Source organism: Corythoichthys intestinalis, chromosome 14 (genome assembly GCF_030265065.1).
Source record: "Corythoichthys intestinalis isolate RoL2023-P3 chromosome 14, ASM3026506v1, whole genome shotgun sequence".
NCBI lineage: Eukaryota > Metazoa > Chordata > Actinopteri > Syngnathiformes > Syngnathidae > Corythoichthys > Corythoichthys intestinalis.
Window position 1 is genome coordinate 14,852,124 of NC_080408.1, and position 14,637 is coordinate 14,866,760.

General features: G+C 39.9%; 1 protein-coding gene across 12 annotated transcripts in view; it reads right to left on the reverse strand.

Annotated features, from left to right (window-relative positions):
- LOC130929923 (receptor-type tyrosine-protein phosphatase F-like) overlaps positions 1–14,637 on the reverse strand; it is a 464,805-nt gene that overhangs the window by 125,974 nt on the left and 324,194 nt on the right. For all 12 annotated transcript variants that reach the window (XM_057857556.1, XM_057857554.1, XM_057857557.1 and 9 more), the window contains one exon: positions 12,918–13,111. In XM_057857556.1, the coding sequence (XP_057713539.1) occupies positions 12,918–13,111 (194 nt within the window). The remainder of the gene's footprint in view (positions 1–12,917; positions 13,112–14,637) is intronic.

Genomic DNA, 14,637 nt, shown 5'->3' on the forward strand with positions numbered 1-14,637 from the left:
CTGTAACTAACGATTATTTTAATCATCGATTAATCGGACGATTAATTAAACGATTAATCGGATAAATGTCACTTCTTTCAATTACTTTCACAATTTAACTTTAAATTGCTATTTCATTCAACTGTATCGATTATCAAATTCATTGGCAACTAATTTATTAATCGATTAGCTGTTGCAACCTTTTTAAGAAGTTAGTTTAGATGGTAAAATGTCCGAAAATTGATCTTTGTTCATGTCCTACTTTGACTTAACATATATGTACTGTATAATGAAGAAATCTGATAATATTTACAACTGAGAAGTTATATTTATATTATAACATTTCAAGAATTTAGACAAGTTTAAGGAGAAGGTCCTAAATGATGAATCATTTATCAAAATAGTTGTCGATTAATTTGCTAATCGATTAGTTGTCGATTAATTGTTGCACCACTAATGTCGAGTGTTGTCAATGGCAGCCAGTGAGCTAATGTAGACACTATTTCAATGGAAGATTTTGGTAGTTACCCTGTTGGTTCCTATTTATTCTTATTTTAAACAGTTACACCTGTTTAAAACATATCGATTATTGGTGGGAGCATATCAATTACCTTTTGGTCTACAAAAATATCGCTTTCGATATATTGTAACACTCCTAGCGCATATTATTGTAAACTAAACCCAAAATGACTCATATCCAGCCTCCTTTTAGCAGGACCAGCAGGGTTTACTGTACCAAAATATAAGGAACACCTCTCAATAGGATGGACAGAATCTAATTGGTTCATTTGCTTTCCTTCAGCCTCTCGTCACGTCTTGAATATCTTTATGTCTAAACTCTAGGCAAGCCTTATAAATTACCCTGGCGTACATTTATATTTCCGACGCCACAGCGAGCCGATAAGCGTCACCGCCGCCGACGGATGCAAATGTGATGACACGGGCTGAAATTTGCGGCTATCAAAATGAGAATGAGGTAGCGGCGGCGTGACGAGTGATGTGGAAGAGAAGGAGCTGTCATGATTGATGGAGTGAAACGGACTGAGGTGCTCTTTTTTCTTTATTCCATTTCTATTCAACTCCTATCTGAGGCAATGAAGCAAAACACACACACAAGCACACGCGGGAACCAGCACAAACACGCGTGAAGTGTGCAAACGCATGAACGATCAAGCAAAATGGAGCTGAGAAAGCGGGTGCTGAATGTAGGCAAACATGGGCGGTAAGACGAGAAAAAAATATGAACTGATGCAGTCAACCACAAAGCAGACTATTTTCCGATGGCTGTTATTGATAATTGTGTTATGGTGTGCCTAATTTAGTTTGAATAGCTTTGCCACCTTCATATACACTCTAACATTACATATGCTTTTATGTTGCATTATTGATGGAAATTGCAGAACTGAAATTCATTTCTCAACTTTAATCCAGGTACACTTTAAAATGAATGGGTTCCACATACAGTAGGCTGAATCAGGGGTCGGGAACCTTTCTTTTTGACCAAAAGTGCCAAAACACCCAACATATTTTAAAACGAGAGCCATACAATGTGTATATATATTCTTTTGCCAGCTTGACCTTTGTGACCACTGGTTTTTCCTTGGGCGCATTTGAACGCATCACGTGCTAGCAAGAGTGAGGTCACGCTCAGCTTTTACGAGCAGTTGCTGAGTTTTGATTGAAATTAATCTTTAGAAAAAAACAGTAGCGGCCCCTTGAAATTTTAAAATTGGTCTATAACATTTGGGTTTGTCAGTGTAGAGAGATGAAATTTGGAGCGTCTATACCTTGTCCAAAACTGCTCCAAAAAAACATTGGCATCCATATTCCAACCCAACAGGAAATCCGTTATTCTGGATCGAATGTGAAATTTTTATCGATTTACAGGGTGCACATTTGAGACCTTTTCGCCGAGGGAGTTAGTTGGATCGTCTTCAAAATTGGTGAGACTGTTCAGGAAAAATATGAGATCTTAAGTTTTTAAAATAGTGCGTTTTCATTCATGGGTCTGACCTTGGCGTGGTGCCAAAGTCGGCCATTTTTTTGGCAAAATGACAAATTCAGTAAATGACTACTAGCTCCTTGACACAACGTTCAATCTTTTTCATATCTGGCATGTATGTGCGGTATCCCACCCTTAACACGAGTGCATTGTTATATTACCCATTAGGCACAGCGCCCCTAGTGGTAACAGGAAATGCCTTTTTTTATGAGACAGGCTGCTCCTCCAAGGGAAAAAAATCTATTCGATCGTTTTGATGCTTCTGCGCATGCGGGTCAGATTCCTCAGCACATGTCGGACTGCGAATTAGTGCGCATGCGTAATACTTGAAGGGGCTAGATGGACAAAAGCAGTCTGAACGGACGCCCCAAAAAAACAGATTTGACAAAAATCGGAACTGTGCATTTAGACCTGCAGTAAGAACCTAGCCTAAGAGTCAGTAGCGCAGCTCCGCCAAAGTCAAACAGCAAAAATCTCAATCATACAGTCTTTACATTGCTGCATATGTTGTAATTTTATGAATTGTTGAATTTGTAATTTATTGTTACTTAATTTTAAATGACAAATTGCCAAACTTATAAACGCCTAAGATAGGGAAGAGAGAAAATGTATCACTTACAACCTCCACAGCTAACATTAGCATGCATATTTACTTTTAGTTGTGTGTCTTCAGCATTCTTTGAAACCCAGCTAACCATTTCGCTGGTAAAAAAAAAAAAAAAAGCTAGCGAGAACAGCTGAGTAGGTACCGCAACTAGAAATGGGGCTTTTATCACAGGCAGTAATTGCTGAAAGGTTGCACTAAGTGCAGAGTAGCGGAGGTGGCCCACGTCTGACATATTTGGAAAAAAGGGGTCGATAGCATCGCGCAGTCTTTGTTTAAAATTAGCACGTAAAATGAGTTTGCTGTGTGGGCTGGGGCTTGACGAGTGGTGCTTCTAGCACGCACATATACACAGACACACAGAGCGGCTATTGTAGCATTGCAGCTAAGCGTGAGGAGGCGAGCGACAGTCAGTGATAAGAAGATAGGGAGAGGCGATAGCGATGCAGACGGAATCCACCGTCCAATTGCACTAAGGTTTGTGTGACTCAACAGATAAATTCAAAGAATGTCTTTAGCTTTCCCGTTGTTTTAGCACACTAAGGAGGATCACTTGTGTGTTTATAAATATGACATTCCTCTACCCCTTTATAGACCTTTGCATCATTTTCTGGCCATTAATAAAATAAAGGTATACAGTTGGAGGGTAGATTGTTTCTTTCACCCTTTGTTTGTATTATAACTACAATGATTACTTCGCATGGACAAGAAACAACACAAAACTAATAAAACTTAAAAGAATATATTTATTACTATTATTTTCTAATGCTTACATCAACTCATTTGCTCCCAAAAACAAATAAATATGTTCTATTTTTAATCGTTTCAGTGTTCCAAAGACGTATTTATACGTCTTATACGTTTTTTTTTCACAAGAGAAATCTCTAGGTTCTGACGTAACTTAGCTCCAAAGCACAATGCTGAAAATCAATTTTAAAGCAATAAAACTGGCCACTGGAGGGCAGTAGCGCATTTGGTAAGACCCGCAACACGATTCAACGGAACGAATGGCCGGGCCGCACGGCCGGGGCGCCGGCGGAAGACGGCCAAATGGACATCCAGGATGCCAGGCGGCGGACGACCGAGCAGAACGACCGAGAGGACGCCCGGGATGCCAGGCGCTGGACGACCGAGCAGAATGACTGTGACCACAAGTGCAGCCCACGCTGCCGTGCTCGGCCACTCGCGTCCCCCGCACCCTCCAGTGTCCCGCGACTCAGCCGGAAACGCTGACAGCCAAACCAGTTCCCCCCCCAGGAACACAAGTTCCCCAGGCGAACTCCGTTACGAGGCAGTGGTCACCACAAAAAAAAAAAAAAAAAGACTCAAAAAAATCCATCTTGATGAGAGGTGGCGATGAGGGAAAAGTTTACAGTTCTCTCAGTTCAATAATGTAAATAAATTGTTACTTTGCTATCAAAAGCTCTATTTGTCTTGTTGTTTATGTTAATTTGTAGAAGGAAAACATTATTCAGATGTTTGGGATGTCACATAGCAAAAAATAGCTGTGTTAAAGTCAAAGTTATGTTTGAAATGTATGCTTTGACAAAAAGCTCAATTTCTCTGTTTTCATCAGAAATAGGAAAATTTCTCAAACTAAGCTATTTTCAAATGCTGATTTCTAAATAATAGAAAAAGATATGACCTAACTTTTTTCCTGCTGAAAGAAGACAGTATAATCTTTCTTTTGGTGGGTTCCATGTTTATATAGCAATAGAACAGAATTTTCTGTGGGCCTTGCAAAATCAGTCAAAATCCAGTAAAACGGCCGGGAGCGAAGGGGGTTGCCTCGGTGAAAATGGCTGGGAGTGAATGAGTTAACAGTCCTAACTAGACATGTGCCGGTTACCGGTTTCACGGTTTACCGTGGTGTGAAAACATCGCGGTTTCAAAACCACTAAAATTTTCCGTCATACCTTAGTACGGTATTCGCTATTTTTCATGTGCCAAAATGCAGCCGAAGTGGCTTGGTGCGGCAGCGCTCACCCTTCCCGTTTGTTGCCGTGAGTGTCAGTGACGCTATTCTGCTAAACAGCCAGCAAACCCAAAAACAAACCCTCGAAACACAAAGCGTACTTTTCTTCAATTTATTGAGCTCTCAAATCGTGGTGAAATATACAAATGAATACATTTAAAACGTTGTACAATTGTATTTTTCCCACATGTGAGTAGGTTCAACAGGATAGCAGTAGCACCATGAAAAAGGTCGGCAAAAACAAAACATACATTTCCTTTCAAATTCAACATACAAACTAACTAAAAACTTACAAAGACGAATGTTAGCCTAGGCTAAGCTGGGAGAGCAGCTTCGTCGCCGTTTTATGTCTCACAGCCGCTGAGTGAGAAACAAGCTTGAATGAAGGGGGGGAGAAAAAAAAAAGGATCGCGTCAAAGATCGCTAATTGCGAAAGGAGGTCTCACTCCTCACTTTTTGTTTTAGATGAAACCTTGAAACCTCAACAATATTTACATTTTAACTAACTTATAAAACTAACTTATACATTTTTAACTAACTTATTAACTTATAAATTCTTTGTTCTTTTTAACACAAAGGCATGACATCATGTAGAAGAGAGTTGACACAGTGGCTGAAAATGGCGAAACTTCAGCTTCTCCCCCTCAAAAAAAGTCATACAGTATATATTTTAAATTTTATTTAGAAGTGTTTTTACTTTTATTTTGTTCTTGCTCTATTATTGAGCAACTTGAGCTGTGGCTGTGGGTATAGTCTAGGTTCTATTTATTTTAATTTTATATAAAATATTTGTTATTTTTTGTTATTTATTTTCACATTAATTTATTTTCACATTATATTCATGTTCCAATTTGCAAATATGTTCTGAAAAAAAACCTGTTCAATGGAAAAAAGTTTTTTATTTTTTTTTTTAAAAACCCATACATCTCAAAATTTTGGAGCTATAATTGCAATACCGTGATACCATGAAACCGCGGTATTTTTGCTCACGGTTATCGTACCGTCAAAATCTCATACCGGCACATGCCTAGTCCTAACTAAAGATGTCCCGATCGATCGGGATGCAGAGCGATCGGGTCCGATCACGTCATTTTCAAAGTATCGGAATCGGCAAAAAAATATCGGACATGACCTTTTTTTAATATATATATATATATCTTTTAATTAAATCATTTTCTAATTTTATTTAACGTTAAGGACAAAATGTTTTACACTCATCCAGAGTCTTTAGTTTCGGCTTAAAGTAGGGCAATGAAATTAATCGCGTTAACGGCGGTAATTTAAAAAAAATGAATCACGTTAAAATATTTAACGCAATTAACGTATGCGCTGCACGACCTACTCACGCGTTGTCGCGTTCAATCTATAATGGCACCGTTTTACCTGCATATAGAGCTAAAAGGTCGTAAGATCGTAAGATGAGTAGAGTGAATTTTGGCAGACTTTGGAGCCTTTTTTTAATTGGCTAAAGCCTTACAATCCCTCTCTCAACAATTAGATATATCGTGGGAAGCAATGTGGAGAAGCAAGGTAGTAGTTGATCTTTTTCTTAACACCCTATGTTATTTCCCAACGCAGAGAAGATATATCAATTGGTGCCACTACGCACAGTCATGGTTGCACTTCCCATCATGCATTTGGGCAGAACAGTTAAATGGCTACAGTATCATTTACTGAAAGCTCAACAAATACACTATATTGCAATATTTAGTCACAATATACAAAGTCACATTTATCCTTTAAGAATTACAAGTCTTTCTATCCGTGGATCCCTCTCACAGAAAAAATGTTAATAATGTAAATGCCATCTTGAGGATTTATTGTCATAATAAACAAATACAGTACTTATGTACTGTATGTTGAATGTATATATTCGTCCCAGTTTTATTCATTTTTTTCTTAATGCATTGCCAAAATGTATATGATCGGGAAAAATTATCGGGAATGATTGGAATTGAATCGGGAGCAAAAAAAAAAAGCAATCGGATCGGGAAATATCGGGATCGACAGATACTCAAACTAAAATGATCGGGATCGGATCGGGAGCAAAAAAACATGATCGGAACAACCCTAGTCCTAACCTATTACAGTACCGTATTTTTCGGACTATAAGTCGCAGTTTTATTCATAGTTTGGCTGGGGGTGTGACTTATACTCAGGAGCGACTTATGTGTGAAATTATTTACACATTATGATATCATTTCCCATGGTATTTTGGTGTTTTGGAGTGACACTGATGGTTTGGTAAACTTGTTAGCATGTTCTTTATGCTATAGTTATCTGAGTAACTTAATAGCTATGGCCACGTTCGCGTTCTGCCTTTGGCAATGTGTGTTTGATTGTATTATTGACTTTTTTATATTGAAATGCTTGCTTTTAGTTTGTGGCGCTTTCACGCCCACGAGGGGGCGCACTTGCACTTGTTTACGTGAAGAAGAGCGCTCACACGCCAGAAGAAGACCGACAGCTACGTAGCTCTGAGTGAGTGGGCGAGTTAGCAAGAGAGAAACATGGCTGCGAACCTATGTTCATTGTTTATGCTTGTAAAATATCTATACCGCGATAGGACACTTAGAGCCAATTGTGTGGTTGTTTGAACAATGTGCTAATGCTAGCGAACACATACTGACCGTTTGTGTCATGTCATTGCTGTAAAAGCACCTAATTAGCATTTATTTACGTCGATGCGAACTTGCTTGGTATCGAGGACGAAATTGATTCAGCAAATTATACGGACGTCCAGCATCGTCATTTGGGAATTTAGCCCGCTGAATAGCCAGGACCGAGTCGTAGCGTCCTGGTGAGGACAGTATATTCACATTTCGTTGTTCATGCACTGTAAACTTATTCAGCATGTTGTTCCCTACTGTATTTTTATATTAAATTGCCTTTAAAGATGACATGTCTGTTCTATGTGTTGGATTTTATCAAGTAAATTTCTAGCAAAAATGCGACTTATACTCCGGTGCGACTTGTATATGTTTTTTTTCTCTTCGTTGGGCATTTTATTGCTGGTGCGACTTATACTCAGATGCGACTTGTAGTCCGAAAAATACGGTACTTGTCTGTTTGAGGTGACAACACGGTTGCGGTTGATAGGAGAAACACGACATGGGGGCTGATGCTTGGGTGAGAAAACGGTTGCTTGAGTGCTATTTAGTTATTTGGCTGGCTGTGTGGTCCTTTTCTTCACTAACGTCCAAGCAGGCCCGTGCAGGTCGCCCGCTCAAAATGACTTAATCGAGGGGAACGGACTCGCACGCAAAGGCTCTGATGAAATGATTCAAACGGCTTGTAGAGTCAAGAAGAAAAAAACACAACAGAGAGCGAGATTGAAATTTGCCAGAGGCAAGAACAACTGGTTTGAAAGAAAGAGAAAGACTGGCGTCAACGGAATTGGCTTGAGAGGCAATTTGCCAAATGTGTTAATTGTGTGGGGTGCAAATCAGAACTGTCAGGTATGATTGTTTGCACGACAGGTCTGGGTCACGTTGAGTTCAACTAGTCAGGTTTACACTCATTCTGGCAGCCGCCATCTTCTTATTCGCAGTCAAAACTTCAAGTGGCACGATTGTGAGACTGTGTGCTGACTATTTAAATAGCATGTAAAAATAGCAGTTCTCGTGATATACCGTTAAAGCACAAGCACTAAACATCCTTTATAATAATTTTTGCTCTTTAATCTGATGTCAGAATTCTCTTGCAAATACAGTGCTTTCAAAATATTTGATTAAAAAAAAAAAAAAAAAGATGTTAATACAGTAAAATATCACAAATAACCAATGAAAAAAGGTGATGTTTTGCATAACTTGACAAAAAAAGATTACTTGAAAATCACATAACAGTGTAGGGCTGCAGCTATCCATTATTTTAGTAGTTGATTAATTTATCACCTACTTGTAGTTAGTTCGAATAATCGAGTAATCAGATTAGGAATATTTAACGGTTTGTGGAATCAATTCTAGGGGATTTAAAACAATGGGTTGCTAAGATTGCACTTTCAAAAGAGCATTAAATGCAAATACAAAATAAGGACTGCACTTGCATTTAAAAATAAACTACATACCAGATCTTAAAATTATTAAATGAGGATTTATGTACAACTAAAGAACAATTGGCTAACTTGCATACTAAAAGTCCGCTAGCTTAATTGCTATAAAATGCTTTTTTTTTTTTTTTTTTTTTTTTTAACAATACAAAACAAAGCAAACACCTAAATATACTTACAAACTGAATTACGAATTCATAAACAAACATATTAGCTCACACAAAAACATAACTTATGTTGGTCTTAACAGGGAGCAGCTGGGTTCAGCCAAGTTAAATGAGTTATTTCATATTCACTGTTGCCACTACAGGGCCGTGTATCTACTCAAATCAATAAAACTAAATGTAAACACTTTCAAAACATTACAACGCCATTTTCTTTGATAGTTTGGCGTCTTTGCTAATAATCTTACTGTACTGACACAATTCTATACACAAATGATATGGTGAACTGTATGAAAATGGGAGCGATACGGTGTGGAGGCGGAGGGTGTGTTAAAAAAAAAAAAAAGAGAATCATTATTTTACTTTGTGAATCACTAAACCTGCTATTTATCCAGCCAAATCCTTCCCATTTGACCCTGAGGTGCCCTGCAACTAATGATAATAATTTCATGCCTACATCTGTCCACACTAACAATTCTCATTAAACCTTTTACAAAAGGCCATCCCATCGCAAAAGAAGATCCTTTGCAGGCTACTTAGTTGACCTTGACAGTGTGCGATCGGGTGAAGACGACGGGATATTTACCATTGCTAATGAGGGTTAATAGCACCCCCGCTCAAGGGCGCATTTGCCAAGGAAGTGGGCCGGTATCCCCGCTGCTCTTCCGAAACGCAGGCGTGTGAAAAATGGGATGTTTTTTCTGAGGCGGCAGAGGGCGGCGCACCAATGCGTGTTCCCATTAATGGTAGCAGCCGGCAGGACAAACAGAACCTGTGTTTTATTGGGTTCTTAAGATAGTCATCAAACGATGAATAAGGCAGTGCATGGTGTATTGTAAGACGAAAAAACGGGTAGCTGACTTCACGAGAGGCATGCATTCTGTTTTTTCGCCCCTTTGTTAGACGTATGGTACTGTATTGCCAGGTGACCAAGACAGAAACGACTCAACCTGCCAATTTAGCTGGTTTGTAACGACCAGGAAGAATGACAAATTACTTCTTTGACAGGCTCTATGTATAATTTGTCTGTATCACTGTATACTGCCCCTAGGTGGCTAAGGCGCACACTTAAGACAAAGTGACACAATGTGCATTTTCCATAACACTCCATAACACATCCTTACAAAGGTCAAGAGGGTGCTGGAGCCTATCCCAATTGAATATGAGCAATAGGTGGGCAGACCCTGAACCGATTGCCAGCTAATCACAGGGTACAATGAGACAACAACTTACACTCACGTCCACAGACAATTTGGAGTGTTCAATCAAACCTATCATGTATGGTTTTGGAAATCGGAGTAACCAAGGAAAACCCATGCAGGCACAGTCAGAACATGTTAACTCAACACAGGAAGGTTGGAGGCTGGAATTGAACCTGAAATCAGTTCTGTGAGGCAACCTACTGACCAGTCCGCCATGCCTTTATAATGTACAGTACAGACCACAACTCTTCAGTTCTTTACATTTATGGCATTGTTGTTTTTGTTAAATACAATATTGTAATGTATTATTTTCCTTTATAAAAGAGGTTGGAGTTGATTAATGGCATCTCATTCTTTTTAATGGGAAATTATGATTTTAGATACAGTGTTCCCTCGTTTATCGCGGTTAATGGGGACCAGAACCTACCAGGATAATTGAAGAACAGCAAAGTACCACCCCCCCAAAAAAAATTTTGTGTGTTTGTAAGATAAGCTTGTTTTTGTATGCCAAATATATTATGCCAGTTTGCTCTCCCACAGCTGTCATACGTGCACTCCCAAGCTATTATGAAGAATAGTTTTAGCCCATAATCATGTGCTGACATTTTTATTACCGACAATTGCTCACATTCTGCTGATAAATAGATACACACATATGCTGATTCATCACACAACGTCTCAGTACTTTTCCACCAAGCCACATTACTTTGAGTGCAAATGTGTGTTCAAAACAAAGATATCTTGCCCGCTCAAGAGTGTGACTGTTAATTCAATCAAAAGTGTGACTGTTCAATCAATGACTACAGTAAGGAACTTGCCCGATCGAAACTGCCACGTTGGACAACAGTGTTGTAACTATATTCTGCCCAGCAACAAGCCCTCAATAAAAGTTAGCAGCGCGGGGGAGCTTGGAGAGAGACTTCAATGAGACATTGGTCGCGGAACTCTGTCTCCTGGCTCTCCCAACCTGCAGGTTGAAAAATGTCAACTCTCTGACTCTGTCTCACTTTATGCCCTGCCTTTTGTCAGCTTGCCTTGGGTAAATAACTAAGTTAAAGAACGAGTTTTAGACCCAACAGTGTTCAATGTATTCAATCAGATTTAGCATTGGAGAGAGATGCATATAAGAATCCCCCCCCCCCCAAAAAAAAAAAATGCCGGCGACTGTCAGCTCGAGCTTATGGCCTAGCGGTTAGTGCCTCCTCCTGCCGTGGGGACACGGGTTTGAGTCCTGACTTGAGCGAGGGCGATCGGAACGCGTCGGCGGCGCGGCCGGGTTACACTCACTTACACATAATAAGTTGCCACAGGAATTGTTTAACAAGCTAAACGATGATTGACGCATGCGGCACTTTAAAGTTTTGGCTTTCAAGCATCTCTGGCAAGATCGAACCTTAAAGTCTGCGATCGATCGGGTCCGATCACGTCATTTTCAAAGTATCGGAATCAACAAAAAAATATTGGACATGCCTTTTTTAAATATATATATATATATATATATATATATATATATATTTTTTTAATTAAATCGTTTTCTAATTGTATTTAACGTTACAGACAAAATGTCTTACACTCATCCAGTCTTTAGTTTTGGTTTAAAGATTGGTTCATAATAACAACAAACATCCTCCCCTGCCATTTATTGTCGCACTCACAAAGTGTGTCACCGGAAAAAACTTGGAACATGGAAGTGACGTCGTGTAACTTTATTTTGAGGGGAGGGGGTTAAGCGTTAAGCGTGGCTACGGGGAAAAAAGGCAGAAGTCTAACTACAAGAAGCAGTCATACGGATAAACGGAGATGATATCCAAAGTTTGGAATTATTTTAAACTTGAAAACGAAGGCAGCCCAACAGCCCGGTGCAATGTTTGCAAGGCGGACATTCCGCGTGGAGGAACGAGCAGGTCGTCGTTTAACACAACCACAACATGGCACAGTGCTGATAAGCTTTGTTTTGATCCAAAGCAGTGGAACAATGTCATGTTGGACAATAAAAAAGATACTTGGAGCAATTGAATTGAGTTTTATTCATTTTTTTTCTTAATGCATTGCCAAAATGTATATGATCGGGAAAAATTATCGGGAATGATTGGAATTGAATCGGGAGCAAAAAAAAAAAAAAAAAAAAAAAAAAAAAAAAAAAATCGGCAGATACTCAAACTAAAACGATCGGGATCGGATCGGGAGCAAAAAAACATGAACGGAACAACCCTAATAACTAATAAGCACTTCCAGGGCACTGCCAGTCCAAGAAAAGCAGCAGGAGGGAGAGGGAGACCACGTGATCGAATCGGGACACCTCATCAGTATTTATTTATTTTTTTGATTGAACAAAAAAAGTCCGCGATTGACAGAGTGCACAAAGCTTGAAGCGCAAAGTTGGAGGGATAACTGTACTGCAATTTTCGAACTGTAAGGTGCCGCAAACTATCGAACACACCCACACAATTTGACAAAAAACTGTATTCATATGTAAACCACACTGACTCTAATCCGCAGATGTCCATATTGCATTCTGGAATATTTACACCAAAATACCTACAGTTAATTAGCCAGTGCAAATCCATAAATTATCCGCGATAGACTATTTACCATATGGGTTAAAAACAACAAAAAAGTAGCGGCTTAAAGGTAACAAACATGAACCCTGGACAAATCTTAAGGCAGCACAATAAATGTCTTAATTTCACTAGTTAGAAACCAGTCATTACAAGGCAGTGCATGTGTGAATCTTGTAGTTATGCCTGTGTGGGTAGACTATCAATAGACCTTTTTATACATTATAAAAAGGTGTTAGAGGCAATTTCAAAGCGAATGTCATGTGGAGAAATATTTACCAGGAAAGTAGCAAGAGAGACATTTAAAGTATGAACTTGTATGAAGTGGAAGTGGTGGAGAATTGAACGTGAATCAGTGGACATTGCGTAGCTATGGACTATGTACCTGTTCCTCTGCCAAGACAACGTCCAGGATGTTGGGCTGTCCGCGCGGCTCGCCATTTTCCACCAGCGTGTAAGCCACCTGGTAGCCTCGGATCTGGCCATGCTGCTTACTCTGCAGTGGCGGCTTCCAAGTCACGCGGATGGCCGTGGAGTTGACCGCCTCGGCCTCTAGTTTCCGGGGCGGTGCGCCAGGCACTGGAGAGCAAAAAGAAAGTCGAGGAAATGCTGAGTTTGTGATTTTCGCTGCTCTTTGATGAGAGACGACTGATAAAGAAAAGCGGCGTTGGCGGCGGATCAACAGCAACTTTTGGACCGGCGAGAATGTGGGCCAGTGTGTGGGTGCAGTGATGGCGTGAAAATGAGCTGAACTTCAAAAAACATTCATTACTGACTGATTTCTCTAAGGGGAAGCAAGCAAATGAAGAAGAAAGGGGAGCAAGGGAGCAGGCGCGGTGTTCCACTTTAGAACCTGAATATTGTGTAAACAGTAAGGAAGGGAAGTGACACACAGGGAAGTCCCGAGGTGATGAGACATAACCTGCAATACATTTTCAAAAGTTGAAAGGAGAAAAAGAGGTGAAAAACCAACATGGCGCCCCTCGTGGCTACAGGAGCGCCTCATTAGCTTGTTATTGATTAACAGCAGAAACACAAAGAAGAAAAAGACGATGACGGGTACGGAGAGGGAAAATAAGAAAAGAGGTCTTGCATCGTATTTGCGTCAAACAGTTGTACTGCAATACTGCTCGTAAGATATTTCTACTTTCTACTAATGGTTGAAGTAAAGCTTTTTTTGTAGTCGTCTGTGATGTCATCTAGGTTCTGTCAAAGTCGATTATTGATAATAGTGATACAGTGGGGCAAATAAGTATTTAGTCACCTGCCAATTGTGCAAGTTCTCCTACTTGAAAAGATTAGCGAGGCCTGTAATTGTCAACATGGGTGAACCTCAACCACGAGAGACGGAATGTGAAAAAAACAAAAAACAGAAAATCACATTGTTTGATTTTTAAAGAATTTATTTCCAAATTAGAGTGGAAAATAAGTATTTGGTCACCTACGAACAAGCAAGATTTCTGGCTGTAAAAGAGGTCTAACTTCTTCTAACGAGGTCTAACGAGGCTCCACTCGTTACATGTATTAATGGCACCTGTTTTAACTCATTATTGGTATAAAAGACACCTGTCCACAACCTCAGTCAGTCACACTCCGAACTCCACTATGGCCAAGACCAAAGAGCTGTCGAAGGACACCAGAGACAAAATTGTAGACATGCACCAGGCTGGGAAGACTAAATCTGCAATAGGTAAAACGCTTGGTGTAAAGAAATCAACTGTGGGACCAATTATTAGAAAATGGAAGACATACAAGACCACTGATAATCTCCCTCGATTTGGGGGTCAATGCAAGATCTCACCCCGTGGCGTCAAAATAACAAGAACGGTGAGCAAAAACCCCAGAACCACACGAGGGGACCTAGTGAATGACCTACAGAGAGCTGGGACCACAGTAAGAAAGGCTACTATCAGTAACACAATGCGCCGCCAGGGACTCAAATCCTGCACTGCCAGACGTGTCCCCCTGCTGAAGAAAGTACACGTCCAGGCCCTTCTGCTGTTCGCTAGAGAGCATTTGGTTGATCCAGAAGAGGACTGGGAGAATGTGTTATGGTCAGATGAAACCAAAATAATACTTTTTGGTAGAAACACAGGTTCTCTTGT